This window comes from Daphnia pulex, chromosome 2, assembly GCF_021134715.1.
Source record: "Daphnia pulex isolate KAP4 chromosome 2, ASM2113471v1".
Classification (NCBI taxonomy): Eukaryota; Metazoa; Arthropoda; class Branchiopoda; order Diplostraca; family Daphniidae; genus Daphnia; species Daphnia pulex.
This window is the reverse complement of record NC_060018.1, coordinates 6595426-6617670: the sequence shown is the minus strand read 5'-3', so window position 1 is coordinate 6617670 and position 22245 is coordinate 6595426. Positions and strand designations below refer to the sequence as shown.

The window sequence follows — 22245 nt, the reverse complement described above, 5'->3', positions numbered from 1 at the left end:
AGAAGAATATAAAAGAAAGAGACGGGAGAGAATGTATTTATAAAAAGGCAGTAGACGGGTAGCAACAGGTAAGGCCGATGGCCAGAGGGGTCGAAATGGGGGGAGGTGCAACAGAGAGAGAAGAAAAAAAGAGGGTCGGAAAGAAGGTGGTCAGGTATAATACGAAGAGGTAAGGAATGTTTCGTCTTTTCTTCTTCTTCTTCTTCTTTTTCATTCGATTCCTCCATCTTCCTACCCATCGCAGCGGCGGCGTTGCAATATCTTTGCCAGCCTCCCTTCTTCTTCTTCTTCTTCTACAAGCGTCTGTGATGTTTCGTCTTTTATATTTTCGACTTCTTGGCTGTATATACTATTCATCCGCTTCGCTTACATGAACAAATTCACGCTGCTGTGGTTTAGTGTTAAAAACTTCGACGCTGTCTTGCGACAACCAAGGCCAAGGAACCTAATGCATGCTCACCTTCCACTGCCATCGCTTTGTTCTTGGTTGAAAATTATCTTGCCGTTTGTAGTATATAAGCTCTCATTTCTTGACGACTAGGTCGTCACAAAAAATCAGTTGCAATTGACAGACTAGATTTTTTCCGGGCCGAGAGAATCAGCTCGCTGTAGGCTATCCAGACGGCCTTTATGTGTGTACGAGCAGATGAGGAGATGGATGATTCGTTTTTAATGAGTTCCGCCGCACTCGCATAGACGAAAAAAAAAAAGTAGTGAGGCCAAGTTCTGGGTTACTCTTGAGGAAAAAGAAAGAAAAAATCCAATGGAACAACCGAAACGATGTACACACACATTTATACAAAAGCCAAGCCAACTATATAGCAGCAGCCAGTTCCTTAAGGGAGCAAAGCCTCGGGCACTCCAACACTTGGAAAATCTTCCCACTGACGATTTAGTTCATCTATACGGCACTACACACACGTTCATGTACGAAGAATATCGTGTGATTTGCCCCTCTTCCACGAGCACGCCACGCTACAGATGCTCCCATGCACATCAATCCGTGCATTTTCTGATTTAGACTTACATTGGGTTACAAGTCTGGAAATTGAAATGATGTTGGGTTGATCAATTTCTTCAGCTATAATTCTTGCTAAATAAATTAAAATTTAGTGGCTGTCAGTTCACTCACTGTATACATCTTTTCATGCCATTTTTGTTTTAGATATTATTGAATAAGACTCCTGAGGTTTGTTTCTATTTCTAAACATTCCTAGAAGAGAAAAAACAAACAATAATAATAGGATAAGCGTTTCCGGAATTGTAGTAATAGGAATAAATGTTTGAAAGCAAATTTATGTTTTTTAAAAGTGAGTTTGGATGGTTAAGGTATTTTAAAAACGATTTAAAAGAAGGTATTTTAAAATGACAACGTAAGCACAGCTTTTCCTCATTGATTTGTGCGCTTGACCATAGCTATTTAAGGAAAACTGGAGTTACTAATTAGAAAGAACATCCGATTAATTTGCCAAATTAACTTTCAGACAGATTAAGGATAGATAAAATTCCAAAGCAACGAAATAATAGATGGAAGTAAATTGAAATAGCAGCGTTTTGAAAGAAAATGTGAATATCTTGGGAAAAATTTTGGCACGGTTCTCCCTATGTTTCACCTTGTCATTGGAAATACTCGATGAAATTTTGCGCTTAATTTTGCGACGACAGCCTTATTACGTTATTCTTAATTTGAAAGGTAAACACGAATACCGATTCTGTTTAACAAAGGCTGAATGTCATTGGTATAAGTTAATTACAACAAAATGATGTTAAATTTTTTGTATTGTCGGGCTTTAAGGCCATCTATCGCGCGACCAAACAAATGTTTTGAATTATTTTACAAATCAGGTAGTTCGGCACTGAACATTCCGCTACATAAAATTCCTGTAGCTCACATTTGTATTTGGGCATGAAATTTGGAATTTTGGCATAAAATCTAGAATTCTACGCTACTCAGCTTCAGTGTACGAATGTAAGTCAGAGGAAATCTCAGATTCTTAATGAAAAAAAAATGATTTAAATGCTAGTAAATGTAGAAAGTGAAGAAAAATCTATTATCTGTACCGATCTGTACGTCAATATACAAAAAGGATCGAAAACATTGACGAACTGCCTTATGGGAGGAAATTTCAAACTCTGATTTTTATGCTGATCTCTTGTGCATAGATTGTTTCGATTTACTCCAAACAAATCAGTTTATAAGAGAAACATTTAAATACATTAATTTCTTAGGCAATCACGCATTCTAAGGGGGAGGAGCTTACTATTTCACCACACCCACTTGACTCTCCAACAACAACTAGCAGACTACGTATTCCCCAGTCGCTTATTCTGTAAACAAATTTTAAGTTTTTGAATTGTTCCTTCAGTTATTGAAGATTTAACGAACTTTTTTAACGCTTATCTTGTAAGTAAAGTAATTAAAAAGGAAATATTCAATCATCAGTACTGACTGCTATAAGCTGAAATGGCAAAAGACTGGACCCAGGATCCAAGATTTAATCACTATTGGAAGAATTATAGACATGGACTGTCATGGTATTCTAAACATCAAATTAGTTATTATAGATCTAAAATGGTTTCTATGAATTATGAGAATTCATTTTTGCACTGGCTTATGCAACATCAATTACAAGTAAATAAGTGATTTGTATAAAATAACTTTGATTGCAATTAAATTAATACTGAATCTATGATTGTAAAGGTTGAAACCCAACCCATTTTAACTCAAGATGAATCTGCAAGTCTACCATCACTTTCTAAAGTAAATGAAAGAAAGGTTCCTCAAAATGAAGAATTTGAAATGGAAATTACAGGGGACATGCTTGAATTTCTGAAAAAATCAATGAAACACAAGAAAGAAAGAGGTAATGTTGTATAAATTGTGTGAAATTCAAGAGATGATAAGTAATAAAAATGAAATATATTTTTTTACATGTTACCACTTTTGTTGGAACCCAAGATGAAACCAATACCACACAAGAAGTGAAATACATAAATGTGGATGAGATCCCCATAGAAAGGGTTGCTTCAGATTCACAAAATAACACCTCAACAAATGTTTTAGATGAAAAACATCATGAATCTGATTATTTTCATTTATATGGTGCTGATGCTCCACGAATTCAAGCCATGGAAACAGCTGTACAGCTAAATTTCAATAGGAACTGTGATAGAAAGCAACCTAAGCCTTGGCCAAATATGCCTTTGCATTTGTGAAGACATTTTTAGTTGAGGCTTTCATCTGATTTGAATAAAATGATTGTTTATTTTCTTCTATAATGATCTGTATTAAATTTTTTACAACGTGTTATTTAAATAGATATTACGTTGGGATTACTAGCGTAATGGTAACTACTACCCTACTTGCTATCCTGCATTCACGTAGTTCAGTGGTGTTCTGTTCGGCAAATATTGTTTGCATCGCCCTCTACTCGATGCAATGTGTCCAGACAGATAAACCTAATTTAACAAACAACTGTGAATATGGAAGAATAAAAACTTTTTTGCAGATAGAATATTTAAATTTACGTCATCGTATAAATGTCCACACCAATCGTCGTCTATCCTGTGACCAACTGCTCTTCGCACGTTCCGAATAAATTCGCGCTTTGACATTTTATTTTTTATGTGAGGGCTGGAAAGATCCACGGAAAGAATTATCAAGGAAAAACTGACGATATAGATGGTGTCTGAAAAAATTAACGACAAAAAAGCAAGTAAAGAAGCGTTATCTTACTTCAAGTATAAATAGTTCGTACCCGGTGTCAAATTCAAATTTGGATTGCATTCAAAAAAACGACGGGAAAATTTGTCAAGAAGAACGTGTAAATAATTTCCATGATTATCTCCCGCCAATGTTCGGGAAAGAACAGTACGAAGAGCATTCGGCAGAGATTCGCCTTTGAAGTTTTGTAAACCAATTAAATGATCAAGTACATCTCCCCTAAAAAAAATACAAAACAGAGAAATCTTAAAGACTCCAATCCTTTTAGAATAGCAAATGAAAGCTTGGAGTTTACCTTTTGTCTAGATAATGAGACATTTGTTGAGAACTAAGTTTATTTGTGCAGTGAAAGAAATTTGCAATATCTTTAGGGTCATCCTTTATTAATCCATTATTGAAAAAGTACTCCATTCCCTAAATGTTGAAAAGTATGGTACAGTTTTGGTAAGTATTTAGGTACACACCGAAAGGAGGTGAATGTATGGTGAGTATAAATAAAAGGAAAATTTGAAATGAACTAAAAAAAATAAAAAACCTTTTCTGCATCTGCACAAAATGTCAAACACCCTTCATCAAGAGTAAGATATAGTTTTCGGTATGATTGTATTTTCTTTGGTGATTGGTGGTAACCCCAATTTTTGCACAGCCTGTAAAGTAATTTAACAGAAATACATAAAGGCAAAGAAAAAAGTTCAGGAAGTTTGATGTTACCCCATCCACAACATTTCATCGTGGGCCAAGTCATTCCAAACACAGCCTGCAAGGCACAAATCTGTTGCATCCAAATGAGAGAGCACAGCAAGACTGAGTTCTAGGGGGAGATCTCTAATTGGATCTAATATGATGTTCAGCCAATAATACAGTCAGGCATAAAATACAATAACAACAAAATAATATTTATTACCATTAGATTTGAGTCCTTCTTCCAATTTGTTTCTTGTATTGTATTGACCCATGATATAGCTAGGTAGCTAAAATTTTAAAAGTCATCGTGGAATCAAACAACACTATAAAAAAATATCAAATTAGATTTAGTTGCTTCTTTTAGGAACAGACTGTCTGTTTAGTCATTCCATTCTGTCAAAATTCCGCTGGTCTACCGTCATTTGTTTCGTTGCTAGGAAACCGCCGCCAGCGACGTGTCACTTGCTTGCGGCAATAAATCGGATACGTTTCCTCTAGCACATCAGGTCTTTATTATGAACCTGTTGTGAAAGATAATTCGAGATTCTTTTTCATTTACCGGTGAATCACGTTTCTCTTAGCAGAGTTTAGTCATCAACAGAAATCTAGAATATACCAAATATGATGCTTCTTTTTGTGTTGGCCTTTGTTGTTGTGTGCGCGATTTTGATGGTCAGTATATTAAATAATAAATAAAGCACATATGAGTAGAGTAACAATTCTTTGGTTCTTCACAGGCACTTCTCTTCATATACATAACATCTGTTACATATGCTAAGGTTGTTAGGTTCAAAGAAGAAAAGTTTTATTTGAATCCAAAATCTGGTGAAAAAGAGCCCTTTCCTTCAATTGAGGATGAACCAACTGTACTGCTTTCAGTAATTGTACCAGCCTACAATGAAGAGAAACGATGTAGAATTTTTAAAAGAGTATTCGAACACAGTGTCATAATTCATTTTTTAAACAGTACCTGCTATGTTGGAGGAATGCCTTCACTACCTGGAAGAAAAACTGAAAACCAACCCAGAAAATACATTTGAAGTGATCATTGTGGATGATGGAAGTACTGACAAAACCACACAAATTGGCCTTGGTTATTCAGAAAAATATGGTACTGATAAAGTTAGAGTGCTGACTCTGTCCAACAACAGAGGGAAAGGTGGTGCAGTGCGTTTGGTAATTATTTCCTATGCAATTTTTGATAAATCCAAGTTGATAATTAACACATTATATTTCCAGGGAATGCTTAGTTCTAGGGGAAAACAGTTGCTTTTTGCTGATGCTGATGGAGCAACAACATTTGAAGACATTTCTAAGCTTCAAGAAAATTTACAACAACTCATTAAAGGTTGTTTAAAAAGAAGTTTGAATGATTGCACTTTTATAAAACTTGTAAATTATATAGGTCAAACCAGGGATGCAGCATTAGGTCTTGTCTGTGGTTCTCGGGCCCATTTAGAAAAAGAAGCTATAGCTTCTCGTTCCCTCTTTAGAACACTCTTAATGAAAGGATTTCATCTTCTCGTGTGGCTGTTTGCCGCTCGATCAATTCGAGATACCCAATGTGGTTTTAAACTCCTTACGAGACCGACTGCCAAGTTATGCTTTCCGAATCTTCATATTGAGCGATGGTAAATAACCACATGATGGGGTTTATTTCCCCTATTTTGTTTGTTTGTTTAGATTTAACTGTTAGTATTAATTTTTTTATAGGGCTTTCGATGTCGAACTTATCTACATAGCAGAGTATTTGAACATTCCAACAGGCGAAGTTTCGGTTAGATGGATGGAAATTGAGGGTATAATGATTTTTTTGTCTTTTCAATTGATACACGTGATTGACATCGTTCCTGGTTTAATAATTTTTTTAAGGTTCCAAAATTGTCCCTGTATGGAGTTGGTTACAAATGGGCCGTGATTTACTTCTAATCTGGTTCAGGTATACTACAGGAGCGTGGAAAATCCGTATACATTCATAAAATTATAAAGATTAATAAACTGTTGAACTGAACATATTCTTATTTTTTTATTACATTTTTATTTTGAATGGATGTGATTGTGAATCATAGGTTAAGTGTATACATGCTTATCGTTTACGGTTTAGGTGAGTGATTGTGAGTGGATTTGTAAATACTGAAAAAAATTTAAATTTCGAACGACAGCTTTCTTTTTATTATGTACAACCATCATCTTCATTTTTAAATATTCTAGCATTAATTGATTTAATAACCGATCAAAACTAATTTGTTTAATAAAAAGTAAATATAGACAACACAGATATTTTAATTAGACAGGTTTTTATTAGATTAAAGAACAGTAATGAGGAACTGCTTTGTAATTTCAGGGGAAGGAAATACACATTAGGTTAACATTGAAGATAAGTTATAAAAATGAATAACCAACTCTTCAGGATGCCAATCGTCCTCACTGTTGCTTACATTCCGCCGGATTCGCCTGTCCTTTTTGTCCTCGGACAGCTTTAGCTTGTTTACGAGGATCGAAATCGGGATCTTCCTCCTCCTCTTCACCTTCCTCACCTTCTTCATCTCCCTCCTCCTCCTCCTCTTCTTCATCAAAGTCATCTTCCATCAAGGCATCACCTAATGATTCGAAAATTAATACTTGAAACGTTTAAAAACACTAAATAGATTACCTGTGAAATACAGAGTAGCACGGGGGACAATACTCTCGCGAATGTAGTGTCCAATTTCGAAGTCGGCTGTCAGGAGAGCACGAGTATCTTCATCAACATCCTCATCAGCATCCTCAGAAACTACACAAGAACAATTAAATACGACTGAAACGTGGCCTGAAAATTAACTTAGTAACATACCAGTAGGTGGGCTAAAGAAGTTGAAAAACGAATCGTTCTGAACTGTCTTGGAAACTGTGCGTACGGAGCCCTTGGACTTATGCTTTTGCTTCTTCTTAATGGTTTTAACGGTAACGTTCTTTCCTTTTTTCCATTCAATGGGAGTACCCTGTTTTAAAAAATCATTTAACATTTGAATTCATGTTTTAACAGTAAAATTACATACCTTGCATTTGTGGATTTCAGGTCCCTCAAAACTGAAAGGATCCTCTTCATCTGGAATACACTTCATGTCATAAGTCTTTGTCAACACAGTGTTTTCAAAGTACTCATTTGGAGTGAAGTGAAAATCAAGGATGAAACCCATGGGATCCTCATTGTATCGAACTTTAATGTCAACCAGGTGTTTCAAGATAGGCTCATCGTGATCCTGAACCATGTCAGCAAGGAGCTCAACATTCTTGAAGATTGTCAACCAAAACTCTGGAACACCTTTCATGTCTTCTTCCTTAGTTTCACCTTCAATTGTAACCTTGTTCTTCATGTCTTCAGAAAGTTCTTCACTTTCCTTGTCATCATCTAAGGTCCAGACACATTCTTCGTCAGTTGGTTCAAGTTCTCCACTTGTGATTTTGGCTCGCTACATAAAAGCAATTTAGATTGGATTCCAAAATTTGTCATTCAAATCTTTTACCTTTTCGAAAAACGATTGATATTTAGTTTGATACTTGCACTCAAGGACATGCACTTCTTTGAAAAATTCAGCTTCAATTTTAGTGGTCTCTAATTGGAGATTCTTGAGTGCCTTGATGCGCCTTTGGACAGCAGCAGGTAAGCTCTACATGAGACAATTGAGGTTATGTATGGAGATAAAAGCAGACAACAATGAAAATTTACCTTGATGTATCCAGATGGGTCCCCAACCATGCTGTCAAGACGAGCCTGCAATGCAGCCATCACCCTAGGGTTCTGAAGAACAGCCGCTTGTAATTTCTCTTTGCTCAATTTATCAGATCCTTCCTCTTCCTCTTCAACTTCTTCAATATCCTCCTCAGAGTTTTCAACAATTGCGGCTTTGTCAGATTCCATTATCTAGACAGAATTTTTAATCATTACAAATTATGTTGCATGTGGTTGAATGAATCCATTTATAACATTAACTACTCAGGATATAAGAACTAAAGCCAATTTTTAATTGTCCTCCCTTCAAAAAGGAGGAGCGGTTTTCTCCCGCCTCACGACACAGCAGTGTTACCACGTGGGTAACACGGTGACGGAATACTTTTTAACTTAAATTACAATTTAGCAGCAATGACATGAAATAATAGTTACACATAGATAAACTAGAAACTCTACTCATTTTTACTTACTATGAGAATATAGTAGAATTTGAAGTTAAGAATGAAAGATGACACCAAGAAATACCAACGGCCGGTTACTGTCGAGTAAGCTCGTGAAGTAAAGTATTTCGTCTCAGGTCTGGCCAGACGTAGATTCGGGAGGAGGTGGAGAACGCCAACGGCTATCGTCAGGCATTGCCAAATGACAATAATGTATAACGATAATCTGCGACGCCGCCATGGGGATGGGTTCCATACCTTTATTCGCTTCACTTTTATATTAATTTATTATTTCTTAAATATTTTAATCATTTTATAATAAGCCGAAAATTGTATGTTTATTCAGATACTTTGGAATAATATTGAAGTGAATTAAATATTAATAAACCACCGAAAAACAGTACAAATTTGAACTTACAAAAACTATTTTTGTAGGGTTTTAAACAGAAATTTTTATGGGTTAATAAAATAACAGTAAAATTGGATTTTGGTTTGAATTTATTTTTTCAAAACTAACCACATTTCTAAAACTGAACAGATGTTTGCGTCAAAATGAACTGTAAGTTTTAACAGGGACCAAACTCAATTTTATTTTTCCCGCTTTTTTTGCTTTTCCTCAGGCCCATTGCCGCTTTATAATTATATACCTAGTTTCTGATGACGTTAACCTCCTAAGAGTCCTAGTTGAGTGGTCTGAAAATGAGTCACAATTCGCCCATATCGCCAGTGAATTCTCGCCAGGATACAGCAGTAGCAACCAGTATTGCGTGGGAGGGCCATCACATCACGACAGTCCGGCAGCAAATAGAGACGCTAGAGTGTAAACAGCAACCTGCATGTAATATAGCAATGAAATTATAATTTCACTACGATTTAAAAAATTAGTTAACGACGAATATTTGTAGTAGTTCGCTACTTAACAAAATCAAATCTCGAGAATAACTCTAATTGAAAATTAATAAATGATCGTAAGCGACAGCGTATTCTGACGTCTCCTCCCAACTAGAATTCCTCAATCGGTTTGCAGGAGGCAGCTTCACTGCAATGATCAATACTATCGAAACATTACTGCGCAAGCATTTCAGCTCGCACGAATAGGCCTCTACTGAGTTCAAGCGCACGTGAGTTCTCAATCACATCTCGATCATTTTTCGAGACCAATCTACATGCGCCTTTAGACTGCTACTAAGGGTGGGCTAGGACTTGGATGGACTATAGTCCAAAAGTTCAAGCGCAGCTAGCAGCCCCTTATCTATTTGGTCACTCGAGATTCATCTTGTTGTTTGCTAGTCACTACACGAAATAATAATCATGGAAATAATACTTTCCTCTTGGTTTATAGTGAGTTCCAAATCCCGTTGTCTAGCCCAGTTTGATAGGCCGCCCTCTCTCTTCTTCCCCCCAATTGGTTTTATAGGGGGTGAGCAGGTTGAAAAATTTTAAAAGAACAGCGCCATCTAAAGGCAGTGGTGAAAACGGCAATACTTGACGTTTAGTGTTGATCCCGTGTCGTCTGCTACCAAATTCCGAGCGTTTTTATTTTATTTTTTATTTCGTTATTATTTATGATTTAGTCGTTACATATTTGCATACGTCTCACGTCAGGCCAGATGTGAGTTCGGGAAGAAGTGGCCAGAGCGCGGAGAGCGCCATCGGCTATGACAGGCATTGCCAAATGAAATATAATAATCTAACATGTTTTATTTGTTTTACTTTATTTTTCAAGTCTTTTCCAAATAAAAACCACTTTATAATAAATCGAAAAAAAATATTAATATTAACTATATTTTGCAATAGCAATATATCAATCGATATAATATAAAATATCGACCGAACATTTGACCGAAAAACAATCTAAAAGATTTGTTGTTGAAATTTAAACTTGATAGGTTGCTGGTGTAATAACAGTAAAACTTGGCTTGTGTGTAAAAAAAAACTAACCACACTAATCTTTCAAAACAGCTGTTTGCGTGAACACGAACTTTAACAGTGACCAAACATAACATTATTTCACCCGAGCTTCTTTTGCTTAATTCTTCACGATCGATAAGCCTGGTTCATTCTATTTGAAGAAAGGAGTTTAACAGTGTAGAAAGTTTTGCCACGTTATCAATCTTTCCCTTCTAATGACCACCGAACAAACTTAACAAACTGACAAACGAAAAAACATCTAATAAATTACGAGCATGCAGAAAATAATTTGACAGTTCACCCTAATGTGTTCGCGACTCGCCAGTCGGTTCCGGTCGCAATCAATGATGTCGTGCGTCTTTCGCAATAAAATCGATACTTCGCAAACGGCTTTTTCGTATTTGAGATCGCGTCCTTTATCGTTTCTTGATTTTTTATTATTTATCAAAGAATTCATTATGAGTCATATAGTTCCGTCTTGGCTGCTTTTTAATTAATCAACTTGAATTTTTTAAATAATTCATTTTTAATAGTGGCTGTAGACAATATTTGGAGTAAAGATGACACCGGAAAGAGTAAAATCCGATTGTTCAATAGAAATAGGCAAATGTGTATCCCAAAGTGAATTGAAATTTAATTTAGCGATGAAGAAATAAAAGTGTTAGTTGGAATCGGTCTTTGCAATCTACGGGGAAGATGCAAGTGTTTTTTTCCATCTATTCTATTAATTTATCCTGCAAATTCGATAACTACTTAACAGATGTTATTAAGTAACTACAGTATATTCAGGAGTCGAACCATGGTATTCCACCGTGGTACGCCGATGTGCTATTATCATAGCCAACACAGCTTGTCAACACCTGACAACATTGAGGAAAACATTGACAACACATGGCAAATGAGTTTAAAAATTACGAAAGTGCCCGCATTAATATTTAATTAATGTTTGAATAAGAAACTTTGGTATTATTTAAAATTTTTTGTATTTATTATTTCTTTTTTTTTTCAGGGTGGGGGGTGTTGTGTTGAATCCATTATCGAGTGAACTGATATCGTCCTTAATATTCCTTGTTTATTCACGTGTACAGTGTATATACGTTTTCAGCAAAAAAATTAATGGAATAGAAAATACCAGCAGAGGCCATCCCAGGTGGTAAAGCATCACCTGCTTTACGACGTGCACTACCCTACTCCCGTTCCCGCATGTCATTGGTATGATTTATTGTTGGCTTTATATTGACTTCACCCGATCACTATTTGTTGTCAAGCCAGCTACGCAATGGTCTTATTTAAAGGCATTATACAAGTTTTTTTTCAATACGTGTAAACGGAAATGTTTTTGGTTTTCTTAATGGAATCCCGCTTTTTACAGCCTCGGTGAAATAGCGTCTATTTAATTTTGTTGCATGAAATATTAAACATAACGTGATTACTACTATACCATTACATTTTTTGTTATGATATTATTCTTAAATTTTTATATGCAAATTTTGTGTCCAGAGTTCTTTAGCAATACATGGCAACGTTCCGGCTTGAGAGTGTAGACGAGCTAATGAGTAAAGACTGCTCGTGTCTGTCTCATTTTGGTATGTATTTTTCATAAATCACTAAGAACTTTGTGATTTGTAGATGTGGAACTTAAATATTCAAAAGTTAAATGGCTGAATAAGTAGGACGGCGTTCCTTAGCAGCCTAAAGATATGTTATGATTGTTCATCATTGCCAGTAGTTCATTTTAGAATTGTTGTTCACCAACTTTCACTTTATAAGCATATGTAAAATTCAGTCTCTAGACTTTAAATGTGGTAAGATTCAAAAGTGCTAATGTAACACATTTTGGTGCAATTATTTTCAGGTTACTGGCCATAATACCTTGGAACTTCAAGTTCATTTATGCAGCAACACATCTTTAATAACAAGTAAAAAATGACGAAGAAAAATGTTAAGAAAGCAAAGGAGGAATCAGATGGGCTAGCCACTGCTGAACCCGAGCCTGCAGAAGATCTGTTCGAGGAAGAAAATTCTGACAAGAAAAAGAAGAAGAAGAAGAAGAAAGGCAAGGATGATGATGCTAATGAAGCTTCTGAAACCGTTGAAAAGGTTGAAGAAGTGGACGAGGATCAAGATGATAAAAAGAATAAAAAAGCCAAGAAAAAAGAAAAGGTTGACCCCAAAAAAGATAAAAAAGGTGGCCCAGGAAAAAAAGCCATTGCAGCAATGCAAGAGACCTTAAGGAAAATTAAAGTAAGTTTACTTAAAATAATGCTGATGCAATCTGAAACTAACTCGTGCTCCTCTAGGAAGAAGAAGACCGTATCAGACGAGAAGAAGAAGAGGCAGAAAGAAAAGCCGAAGAAGAAGAGCGAATTAGATTAGAGCAAGAACGAAAAGAACAAGAACGACGAGACCTAAAAAAACAACGTGAGAAGGAAAAACGTGATCGACTAAAGGCTGAAGGAAAATTCCTAACTCCCAAGCAGAGGGCAGCGCAGGCTCGCTCACAAGCATCTCTGGAGATATTGAGAGCGCAAGGTATAACTTCTGTAATATTATCAATTAATGACAATTTGTTATTTGATAAATTTTACATTCGATTCTTTCTAATAGGTGTTGACGTACCTTTAATTGGAGAAAAGCGACCCAGGGCTGGTACACGAGTGCGTACGAACAAACAGCAACAAGCAGTCGTTCAAACTGACGAGAGCACGACTTCCGAAGAAAACAAAGCTGAGCAAAAACCAGATGGCGAAACTGAAGTATTGGTAGAAGAGGAGGAAGAAGAAGTAAAAGAATCATGGGATGCAGAATCATCTTCAGAGGAAGAAGTGGAGGAAGAGCCTGTTCCAACCACGACTGCTGAGACGACACATTCAAAGTCGAAATCAGAGAGTGAAGATTCCGATGACTCTGACGAAGAGGATGACTCTGACGACAGTAGTGATTCAGATAACGAAGATGGCAAAAAGACAGATGCTCTCTCCAGGAGAGAAAGAGCATTAAATCGTATTCAGGTTTGTCATTAGTTTGAAATGGACTTCCATGTGAAAGGCCAGAATTATGAAATCAAAATTCATCTGGTAATTTTTTGTTTTGTTTCCATTTCATAGAAAAGACGAGACGAGGCTGAAAAGAACACGGATCCTGAAGTTTTACGTGCTCCGGTTGTTTGTGTATTGGGTCACGTAGACACGGGTAAAACAAAAATCCTCGACAAACTTCGTAGAACCCACGTTCAAGACGGTGAAGCTGGTGGAATTACACAACAGATTGGTGCTACCAATGTCCCGATTGAAGCCATTCGTGAACAGTCCAAAATGGTTATCGGTTTCCAGGACATGAAGTTAAAAATTCCGGGTCTTCTCATTATCGATACCCCTGGGCACGAATCTTTCAGTAATCTACGTTCTCGTGGCTCTTCCTTGTGCGACATTGCTATCTTGGTAGTCGACATTATGCACGGGCTCGAACCTCAAACTATCGAATCCCTCAACTTGCTTAAAGCAAAGAAAACTCCTTTCGTCGTAGCCCTTAACAAAATTGATAGGTAATTTTGTATTATTATGGGATGTTTTTCACAAATATGCTAATACCTTTTTATTTTAAAATGTACAGGTTGTATGATTGGATCTCCAATCCTAAAAAAGATGTCAAGGATTTAATCAAATCGCAGGCAAAGAACACTCAACTCGAGTTTCAAGATAGGGCCAAGTTGGTTATTACTCAGCTAGCCGAACAGTCGATGAACGCAGCCGTTTTCTATGAGAATCCCGATTCACGATCGTATGTTTCCATGGTCCCAACAAGTGCTGCTACCGGTGACGGCATGGGAAATCTCATGTCGCTCATTGTAGAATTGACTCAAACCGCATTAGCTAAAAGGCTTATGTATACCGATGAGCTTCAGGCGACTGTTTTAGAAGTAAAGGCCATCCCCGGCTACGGAACAACGGTCGACATCATTCTTATTAATGGAACTCTGCACGAAAGCGACACAATTGTTTTAGCAGGAACCGACGGACCCATTGTGACACAGATTCGGTCTCTCCTCTTACCGCAACCCATGAAAGAGTTACGAGTTAAGAATACATACACGGAGCCCAAGGAAGTGCGAGCAGCACAGGGTGTGAAAATCACGGCCAAAGATTTGGAAAAGGCCATCGCCGGGTTGAATCTACTTGTTGCCTACCACCCGGATGAAGTGGAAATCTGCAAGGAAGAAGTAGCACACGAATTGAAATCTGCTTTGGGTCGAATTAAATTACAGGATCGAGGAGTCTACGTTCAAGCTTCGACTCTAGGATCCCTAGAAGCCCTTCTCGAGTTCCTGAAAACATCTGAAATTCCTGTAAGAAAAAATAATCACATCATATTAAGACCCATTATAAATAAATGTGTACATTATATTTCAGTATGCCAACATTCGCATCGGCCCTGTGGTGAAAAAGGACGTCATGAAAGCTTCAACCATGTTGGAGCATAATGCCCAGTAACTTATATTTTTTAAAAGTTTTAATATTATCAAGTTTTAACGTGGTGAATTATTGCAGATATGCTGTAATTCTGGCGTTTGATGTAAAAATTGAACGTGACGCTCAGGAGATGGCAGATTCCGTTGGAGTCAAAATTTTCCAGGCTGATATTATCTATCACCTGTTTGACAGTTTTATGAAATACCGTGACGAGTTAAAGGCCAAGAAGCGGGAAGAGTTCAAAGATGTTGCCGTTTTTCCATGCAAATTACGAATTCTCCCTCAGGTAACGTTGGGAAATTTATTCCACTCTTTATGTCGAGCACAAGTTTAGGTTAAAAATGTGCCATTCTTTTGCCGCCAAAGTACGGAAATCTGTGTTAATTGACGTTGATAAAAATATGTGTCCTTGTTTTTTTTTTGTTTGTTAGCTCCTCAAACTTCATGGAATTTCTTTTTATCTTTTGTAGTTTATTTTCAACACTCGAGACCCGATCGTGGTTGGTGTGGTGGTGGAGAACGGGATTGTGAAGGAGGGCACACCGTTGTGCGTTCCGACCAAAGAGGTAAGAAAAAACCTTGTTTCTTTTCCTTTTTAAGGTGAGACGGTAGGTTACGAATGCGCGTTTCCTGTCTCGATTCAAACTCCCCCCGAAGAATTGCCGACTCAAAGGTTGCGGAAATCTGAATGAGGTCTACTACTCTCTCAGGTCAAATGATTGGTTTCACCCGAGTGTCAACTCGGAAAGTATTGTGGTTTTGTCTCTCCAGAGCGTGTATAGTAGTAGTCGGGATATAGTTTGTATAGAAAAGAAAGGAAGTACCTAGGGACAAATGAAACACTTTGGTGTGTGTGTCTGTGTGTAGTGGAGGGGAGAAACTCGGTCTCCTTTTTTTTTATTTTTTTCGAAATGGCTACCGGATGTCAGATTGCGAACGGAACACCGCCTTCTCTCCTTTCAGTGGCCCTCCCCACTGACTTTTCCGTCCTTTTTTTTTCCTTTTTTCTTTTTGGTTTTCTTTTTCAAGCTCGAGTAGTTAGCTAATGATAGAAAGGAATCCTGGAGATGGGGCCGTTCATAATGTTTCGTGACTTGACAGTCCAATTAGAGGCTTTTGGCGTGTTTGCCAGCCCTCCTCCTCCTCCGCCCCCCTCCCGTCCTGCGCAGCCAGATTCCCCTGGTTTTTCTGAATGGAAATGGAAGCAGCGGAAGTGAACCATTTGTTGTTAGACTTGAAATAAACCGGCTTAGGCTTTAGTGGTGGAGAATGGAGATAAAAAAGGGAGAAAGGGGGGGACCTCGAGCTCTCCGGCTAGTAGCAGCTGAATACAGATTTACCTGCTGTTGGTAAAAAAGGTAGGAGAAAAAAAGGGAGAACCAAAAATTATGGGCGAAAATAAGTAGACGACAAAAAAAAAAGATCTATTAAATACACACCACCCTTCTTTGCCACCCATTTCCTTTCTCCATATCTTACTAACCTTAGCCTCCTCTCTATAGACCTCTGTGCGATTATTGGTTGTTGAACCGTGTCCTTTTTTTTCCTTCTTACCTGTCTCCCCCCCTCTCTCTCTTTTTTTTACAAGCAGCGGAAATGAGGTCTGTTTAAAGAAAAGAAAAACTTTTGTATATACTCTCTCCCTTCCCCCCCTTATCTGAATTTCACCGGGCGACAAGTGGAAAGTAGATGATTTCTTTAGCTGTCAAGATAAATGTTCATTCTTCTGAATTCGACTGGATGACCACCATTTTGTAGTAGTAGGAGGAAGGGCGTCGCTTCGCACCTGGCCGATTTGGGGCGGCTGGACGCTGATTGATACGTGCGCAGTTATAGTGACTACTACTACCATGTTGAATTGTACCTTGTTGTGCCTGGAGAAGAGACGGAGGCGATGGTGTCCATCCGGGAAGACGACGAAATGTGAGGAGGTTTGGAGAATTCGCCGGTCTTGGGGAGTGTGTGAAGTGGCAAAAAAGGAAGTGGAATGACAACAGAGCTGATGAGTTACTTCCTGCTTAGCTTGGCTCACATTTCCCACCGCCATATCTCTTTCCCGTTCGCTCACTATACAGCCGAGCGGAGCAGAGCAGAGCAGCAGAGCTCCTCTTCCGCCGTGACGTACTTACCCTCCTTTCCGCTCAGGCCAATATTTATTTATTTATATCCTGGTCCTGTGCTCCTGTACGCTCTTTCTCTCTGGCTCCTGCCGAAAAAGAAAAATATCTATTTCCTCTTTCAGCCTGCCTGGCCCGACTCCTTCCGGTCGCCCAATGTCAGAGAAAATGATCATTTCCAACTGAATAGGAGAAAAAAAAACGTTTGGGAAAACTAGAAATGGCTTCCAGTGTTTTGGTTAACGGTTAGGAGGGAAGGAATGAATGAAAAATGGTGCCGAGGACGCGACTGTCGGTCAAAACAATTCAAATTCCCGTCTTCCACTCACGCCCGACGGTCACTTTGGCGTCCCAACGACAAAGACTCGGAGGTAGTCATGCAAAGTTCCGCTCTTGGAACAAAAACAACCCAGAAAAAAAAAATGCCAATCTCTCGCACGTGGTTTTTCCAACCCGCTATAACCACAAAACCAACTTTTTTTTTGTTGTGTGTGTGTGTGGGTCCAACTCGCCGCCCTTTCTATTTTTTTCTCTCAATGAAAAATGTTTTCGTGAAAATTCCCATTCAGAACATTTCTACGCGTCTGGCTATTTTTCCGCTCTGTTTCCCACCACTTGGATACAAATTTACGTGCCATCTTCTCCCAACGGTCTTGTTGATTATTTCTTTTTTTTTGTTTTAATTATTTCCTCAGTTTGTCTGCATTGGGATCGTGACCAACATTGAAGTGAATCACAAAGCCATCGAAACGGCCCGTAAAGGTCAAGAAGTTTGTATCAAAATTAGCCCCACGCCTGGCGACAGCCCTAAACTTTATGGACGTCATTTCGACCACACGGATTTGTTGGTTTCCAAGGTAAAAAATTCGTCGTTTGGAAAAATGATTAGAAATTGTGTGAATCTTAATTCATGTTTGTTTGTTGGACGAGTTTAGATTAGCCGAGAATCCATCGACGCCTGCAAGGAATATTTCCGAGACGATTTGCAGAAACCCGACTGGCAATTGATGGTCGAGTTGAAGAAGCTCTTTCAAATATTGTGATGATTCAGTTTTGATGACCTCTCCTTGTTTCCTCTTAAAAAACTCTTTACTATTCATGGTGGAAGCTGCCGGTTGCCCGGCGTGTCAGATTTAAAACCAAACTGGATCGATATCCCGTCAAAAACAAAATATCCATACTGGAGAGCCTTTTTTTCTTTCTTTCCAGGACGTTGGTCATGTTGATTGTCCGTTCAAACGAGCCAAAATACAACGTCCAGAAGACACCGCCGTCTCTGATTTGTTTCCTCCTAGTAGTTCACTGGCCTTTCCTCGTTAATTGCCCCCAGACTAATCAAGTGGCCAGACTAATCATCAAACACGCTAGAGAGAAAGGGCGACACTTGAGAGCTTCTTTTGAGGTGATAGTCGAACCCCCTCACCCGTCGGCTATATAGGTTTCTACTTGTCAAATGGTTGAGAGAGTTCGGGGCTCAGTTGTCAATGAAATAAGGATTATTATTAAGACTTTCTAGTTAAGAGATGTAGTTGGAACATCATCATCATTGATCGATCGATATCTGCCACATCACCAAAACGACTCTTGTCTTTTTTTTTTCTCAGTAAGTGCCTGGAAAAGGTCACTGTCCGATTGCGCAGGATCCCCCCCACACACCCCCGCAGAATTATAAATAGACCAGCGCCAGTTATCGATCTAGATATATACCTAAGCCAGGATTCTTTTTTGTGTGTGTGGCTGGATATAACCAAACATTTTGCGTCGTTTATTAAACGACTATTGGAACAGGATTTTTATTTAAAATTTTATTTTTTTAAATAGGCTGGAAAAAAAAAATAAAAGTGTCGGATGTCAGAGCCATTCTGTTAAAAATCAATAAAATCTCTCATGAGTGGTAGAAGGGGGGGAAACAAGAGTTGTTGGGACTAATGCGGGGGCGGAGGGGGTAGAATGTCCACGCCGTGTGGAGGGCCGGAGTCTCTCTCCCCTTTCATTGATTTGGTGCCGCCCACACTGACTTCCGGTTGACGGCCTTGCGTTTGTATAGCGTGTGTGTGTGTGTGTTGATTTGAGGTTGTCCTCGCTTCCGCTGGATGTGTGTGTTGTTGTGCGACAAGGCCATCCAGATGAACGTTGGATTCTGGTCTGCTGTCTGTGTGTGTGCAGAGAGAGTCGTGCACACAGAGATACAAACGACGAAAACAAAGAAGAGGAAATGATTGAGCGGTTCGTGTTACTCTCTTCTCCGCCACCATACCAGCGCCGAGGGCAACGACTGGTCGTGATGAAATCTTATCACTACCGATTGAGGACGTCGATATTATAACCAGCAGCAGCAGCAGCGTATACTATACAGTGAGAGCATGAGGGCCGAAAGCGAGTATAAAGAGAGAAAGAAATATGTGAATGAACCACCATCATCTCTCTCGCCGTGCTGCCGAGGAATGCCAATTGAGCTGCTCCACCATTTCCACAGCAAAGTTCATTGTGTTGAGCTGGACCTGGCCAGCCACCGTCACGCCATAAAGTCCCCCATCCACTTTATAGATTTATAAATATTATTCGAGAGACGAAATAAGACTGGCGTCGAAGGAGAAAAAGAAAATACAAGCCAATTCCAAAAGAGAGATAACCGGGTCACCACTTCCCATTCCAAACTGTTTTTTTTTTCTTCTTTTGATTTTCTTTTTCCTGCCCGTCACCTCTAAAGTAAAGGACGTTCCAAGCGATTCGATTCGCCGTCTAATAATCGGCCGAGATCGTTACCGGCGCCCATTCAAGAAAAAGAGAAAAAAAAAAATTCCAAACCCAAAAAATGGCCTAACAAAAGGGCCATATAGACTCGGTATCGATTGATTTGATGGTTGGCGCCAGGAGCAGGAGCCCAGCCCAGGAGCCCAGGAGTATAGAGATGGGGCTCGGTATTTTCTGCATGAATGGCCCGGCGAAAACAGTGAGGGCGTGGTAACATTACAGGCCGCCACATTCCAGCGTAAGCAAAGGAGGAGGAATTGTCAATAGCATTAATGGACCATTGTGTTGTCGTTGGCAAGTCTTGGCTCCTGGCCTCCTCCTCCAACTCCATTGAGAGAAAAAGAAAAAGGGAAAAAAATAAAAATTCCGGCACGCATGCGCTCATCATCCGACAGCTGTTTGAGAATGAAGAAAAAAAGATTTTCACTTGTAGTCGAGGCCGTGTGTTATTTGGGCTTGGCAATTCGATTAGATCATCCTTTTTTTGTCTAGCCATGGGTGCGCAGAGTTCGATGACGTTGTTCCTACATTCGCCGAAACACAACTGGAAAGTTATTATATTATATAGACAGATAACGATGATGCAACTTTCATCGAAATTATAATTATTTTTTAAAAAGAAAGAACATGGTATGAACTGGAGTGTATCCTGCTGCTGGCCCCATAAAGAAATGTAGAAGAAGCCGGGGTTTTTTGAAGCCGGAAAGGCTTCCGGCTTGAAATTTCGGCATCCGCTCTTCTCCACTCGTCGTCCGGTTCTATTGTCTCTGAGCTGCTGAGCTGCTAGAGAAGAAGGGGGTGTTATATAGTGGTAGGAGGACAAATACCAGTCGAATCAAAATCATCGTATATAACTAGACTATAAATGAATGAGGCACTTCCTCTCGCCCGTCTGGTCACGGAGTCACGTCTCTGCTGCTACCTTGTTGAGGGGCCAACACATCCTGTGCTGTCCACCAGAAAAAATATATATGTGTTCAGTTTCGAGAGAAATTTTCGGCTTCCACCGGTGGAATCAAGTATATCTGATCTGACGTCCATTAAACACAACTTTTTGTGAAGACAACTTTAGAAGCATTTTATTTTGGTTATTTGTCGTCAGTGTATATACGCTGCTGATAAGTGTATACGAGAGAGAGAGAGAGAGGAAAAGAGGATGGGTTCAGGAAATGACGTCACTGGCGTGAGAGAGAAAGAGAGAGGGGCAAGCATAATAGTATATACTAGTATATATGGGAGCAGCAGCAGCAGCAGCAGCAGCAGCAGCCGGCGCAGCCAGAGAGAGAGAGAAACACGAGCCCCGACAGTCGTTTCTATTTTGAGCCGAGATGTTGACTCTCTCGTTCGTTCGTCGTCGTCGGGAGTTTTTGGGGGGAAGGGAGGGAGTATACATCTAGTCACGCTGGCCCTCGCTATACCGGCACACACACACACATTGATGATGAACAAAGTTCTTTTTATTTTTCTCCAATTTTTTTTCTTGTTCAGAAGAGAGAGAGAGGCAAAGCAATCAGCTTTTATAGACACACACACACAAGTCCAGTGAGGGAGGGTAGAGAGTCCAGGCTGCGACTCTGGGCTGCTGATTAGATTACAACACTGGGGAAGGCTACACCACACAAGTCCTTGCGCCAGGGAAATAACACACACGACACAACAACAAAAAAAGTCTAACGTGTCAAACACTAAATAGTTGGTAGTCATATAGTAAAATAAGAAAAAAGAAAATAAAAGGAATGTAAGCTGCGAGGTCGCTGGGCGATTTGCATCCGGCATTGAGAATGTTTTTGTTGTCTACCTTCGGCTTGGCCAGAAAAATAAAAATTACTTTTTGGAGCTTCGCCTTTAGTTTTGGCGTTTACATGAATTGGCAAAGGGAAACGGTTTGGCTGATGTGGCGCCCAGTAAATTGCCATTGTCGATAGCTGCTGGGCCACGGGCAAGGCAAGTCTCCTTTCTTTCTATATACACGTTCAATTATTATACATCTTTGTGTATATCCCGTGTGTGTGTGTCTATATAAACTTGGACAAGGCTAAATAGAAAATAGTGTGACGTGCCTCTCTTTTTTTTATTATTACGAAAGGCCAACCATTTCATTCATAAAGTGGCGCCGGGCTGCCAAGGCTCAGCTCTCTCATCTTTTTCTTTTGTATTTTATCATTTCTATAGAGATTTACTTTCGTCTTATATATATATATACCTGTATTCATCAGACACACATTTCTATTTGATATATATTCGTATTATTTGATTTTCGTTATCTCTCGTTCTATCCCGCTGGCTTATTCGGATATCGACTGGTTTTTTTATTATTTGGTTGTTTGTCTGCTGAGCGCACACACACACACAAGAGCCAATTGACACTTGGTACGAATTTGATTGGAAACGGGTTGATTGTGTCGAATCAACAGCAAGGCCATTGACTCACGGC

General features: G+C 39.0%; 5 protein-coding genes and 1 long non-coding RNA gene across 7 annotated transcripts; 3 read left to right on the top strand and 3 right to left on the bottom strand.

Moving 5' to 3' along the window:
• Nucleotides 1–2279: 2279 nt before the first annotated feature.
• Nucleotides 2280–3279, top strand: LOC124208169 (gem-associated protein 8-like). The gene is made up of 3 exons (XM_046605918.1): nt 2280–2632; nt 2702–2864; nt 2960–3279. Exons 1-3 carry the CDS (start codon nt 2465–2467, stop codon nt 3214–3216), a joined length of 588 nt encoding a protein of 195 aa, XP_046461874.1. The 5' UTR covers nt 2280–2464; the 3' UTR covers nt 3217–3279.
• On the bottom strand, nt 3243–4827 carry LOC124208162 (F-box only protein 8-like). The gene is made up of 7 exons (XM_046605906.1): nt 4629–4827; nt 4436–4559; nt 4260–4371; nt 4020–4138; nt 3759–3943; nt 3529–3689; nt 3243–3459 (listed from the first exon to the last, which is right to left on the bottom strand). The coding sequence occupies exons 1-7, from the start codon at nt 4678–4680 to the stop codon at nt 3367–3369; spliced, it is 846 nt and encodes a 281-aa protein (XP_046461862.1). The 5' UTR covers nt 4681–4827; the 3' UTR covers nt 3243–3366.
• A 35-nt stretch (nt 4828–4862) lies between these two features.
• LOC124208159 (dolichyl-phosphate beta-glucosyltransferase-like) lies at nt 4863–6419 on the top strand. The gene is made up of 7 exons (XM_046605894.1): nt 4863–5080; nt 5146–5320; nt 5376–5584; nt 5648–5756; nt 5814–6039; nt 6122–6207; nt 6281–6419. The coding sequence occupies exons 1-7, from the start codon at nt 5030–5032 to the stop codon at nt 6385–6387; spliced, it is 963 nt and encodes a 320-aa protein (XP_046461850.1). The 5' UTR covers nt 4863–5029; the 3' UTR covers nt 6388–6419.
• Nucleotides 6420–6688: 269 nt separating this feature from the next.
• On the bottom strand, nt 6689–8795 carry LOC124208154 (nucleosome assembly protein 1-like 1-B). Its single transcript, XM_046605879.1, has 7 exons — nt 8591–8795; nt 8118–8312; nt 7915–8058; nt 7447–7860; nt 7242–7389; nt 7062–7181; nt 6689–7008 (listed from the first exon to the last, which is right to left on the bottom strand). The coding sequence occupies exons 2-7, from the start codon at nt 8307–8309 to the stop codon at nt 6833–6835; spliced, it is 1194 nt and encodes a 397-aa protein (XP_046461835.1). The 5' UTR covers nt 8310–8312; nt 8591–8795; the 3' UTR covers nt 6689–6832.
• A 245-nt stretch (nt 8796–9040) lies between these two features.
• Nucleotides 9041–9876, bottom strand: LOC124208175. The gene is made up of 2 exons (XR_006880330.1): nt 9482–9876; nt 9041–9392 (listed from the first exon to the last, which is right to left on the bottom strand). It is a non-coding gene; the product is annotated as an uncharacterized LOC124208175 (long non-coding RNA).
• A 1609-nt stretch (nt 9877–11485) lies between these two features.
• LOC124208139 (eukaryotic translation initiation factor 5B-like) lies at nt 11486–18324 on the top strand. Of its 2 annotated transcripts, XM_046605865.1 has the most exons (12): nt 11486–11683; nt 11972–12057; nt 12327–12715; nt 12772–13003; nt 13079–13482; nt 13579–14015; nt 14084–14816; nt 14881–14957; nt 15019–15226; nt 15411–15506; nt 17753–17914; nt 17993–18324. In XM_046605865.1, the coding sequence occupies exons 3-12, from the start codon at nt 12398–12400 to the stop codon at nt 18098–18100; spliced, it is 2775 nt and encodes a 924-aa protein (XP_046461821.1). In that variant the 5' UTR covers nt 11486–11683; nt 11972–12057; nt 12327–12397; the 3' UTR covers nt 18101–18324. The 2 variants fall into 2 exon arrangements, with proteins under 2 accessions (XP_046461821.1, XP_046461825.1); XM_046605869.1 differs by lacking the exon at nt 11486–11683 and having other exon boundaries at nt 12051–12246.
• Nucleotides 18325–22245: the final 3921 nt, after the last annotated feature.

What these genes read in the sequence shown, in the direction of transcription:
- LOC124208169 (XM_046605918.1), top strand. Translation starts at nt 2,465, where the DNA reads ATGGCAAAAGACTGGACCCAGGATCCAAGATTTAATCACTATTGGAAG. An exon ending in TTATGCAACATCAATTACAA is followed by an intron (nt 2,633 to 2,701) that starts GTAAATAAGTGA and finishes ATGATTGTAAAG; the next exon opens with GTTGAAACCCAACCCATTTT. An exon ending in GAAACACAAGAAAGAAAGAG is followed by an intron (nt 2,865 to 2,959) that starts GTAATGTTGTAT and finishes TTGGAACCCAAG; the next exon opens with ATGAAACCAATACCACACAA.
- LOC124208162 (XM_046605906.1), bottom strand. Translation starts at nt 4,680, where the DNA reads ATGGGTCAATACAATACAAGAAACAAATTGGAAGAAGGACTCAAATCT. An exon ending in AGAAGGACTCAAATCTAATG is followed by an intron (nt 4,560 to 4,628) that starts GTAATAAATATT and finishes ACATCATATTAG; the next exon opens with ATCCAATTAGAGATCTCCCC. An exon ending in AAATTTGAATTTGACACCGG is followed by an intron (nt 3,690 to 3,758) that starts GTACGAACTATT and finishes TAATTTTTTCAG; the next exon opens with ACACCATCTATATCGTCAGT.
- LOC124208159 (XM_046605894.1), top strand. Translation starts at nt 5,030, where the DNA reads ATGATGCTTCTTTTTGTGTTGGCCTTTGTTGTTGTGTGCGCGATTTTG. An exon ending in TTTACAACAACTCATTAAAG is followed by an intron (nt 5,757 to 5,813) that starts GTTGTTTAAAAA and finishes TAAATTATATAG; the next exon opens with GTCAAACCAGGGATGCAGCA. An exon ending in TAGATGGATGGAAATTGAGG is followed by an intron (nt 6,208 to 6,280) that starts GTATAATGATTT and finishes AATTTTTTTAAG; the next exon opens with GTTCCAAAATTGTCCCTGTA.
- LOC124208154 (XM_046605879.1), bottom strand. Translation starts at nt 8,309, where the DNA reads ATGGAATCTGACAAAGCCGCAATTGTTGAAAACTCTGAGGAGGATATT. An exon ending in ATCAATCGTTTTTCGAAAAG is followed by an intron (nt 7,861 to 7,914) that starts GTAAAAGATTTG and finishes GCTTTTATGTAG; the next exon opens with CGAGCCAAAATCACAAGTGG. An exon ending in CTTCTTTAGCCCACCTACTG is followed by an intron (nt 7,182 to 7,241) that starts GTATGTTACTAA and finishes GTTCTTGTGTAG; the next exon opens with TTTCTGAGGATGCTGATGAG.
- LOC124208139 (XM_046605865.1), top strand. Translation starts at nt 12,398, where the DNA reads ATGACGAAGAAAAATGTTAAGAAAGCAAAGGAGGAATCAGATGGGCTA. An exon ending in ATGTTGGAGCATAATGCCCA is followed by an intron (nt 14,958 to 15,018) that starts GTAACTTATATT and finishes GAATTATTGCAG; the next exon opens with ATATGCTGTAATTCTGGCGT. An exon ending in AATTACGAATTCTCCCTCAG is followed by an intron (nt 15,227 to 15,410) that starts GTAACGTTGGGA and finishes TATCTTTTGTAG; the next exon opens with TTTATTTTCAACACTCGAGA.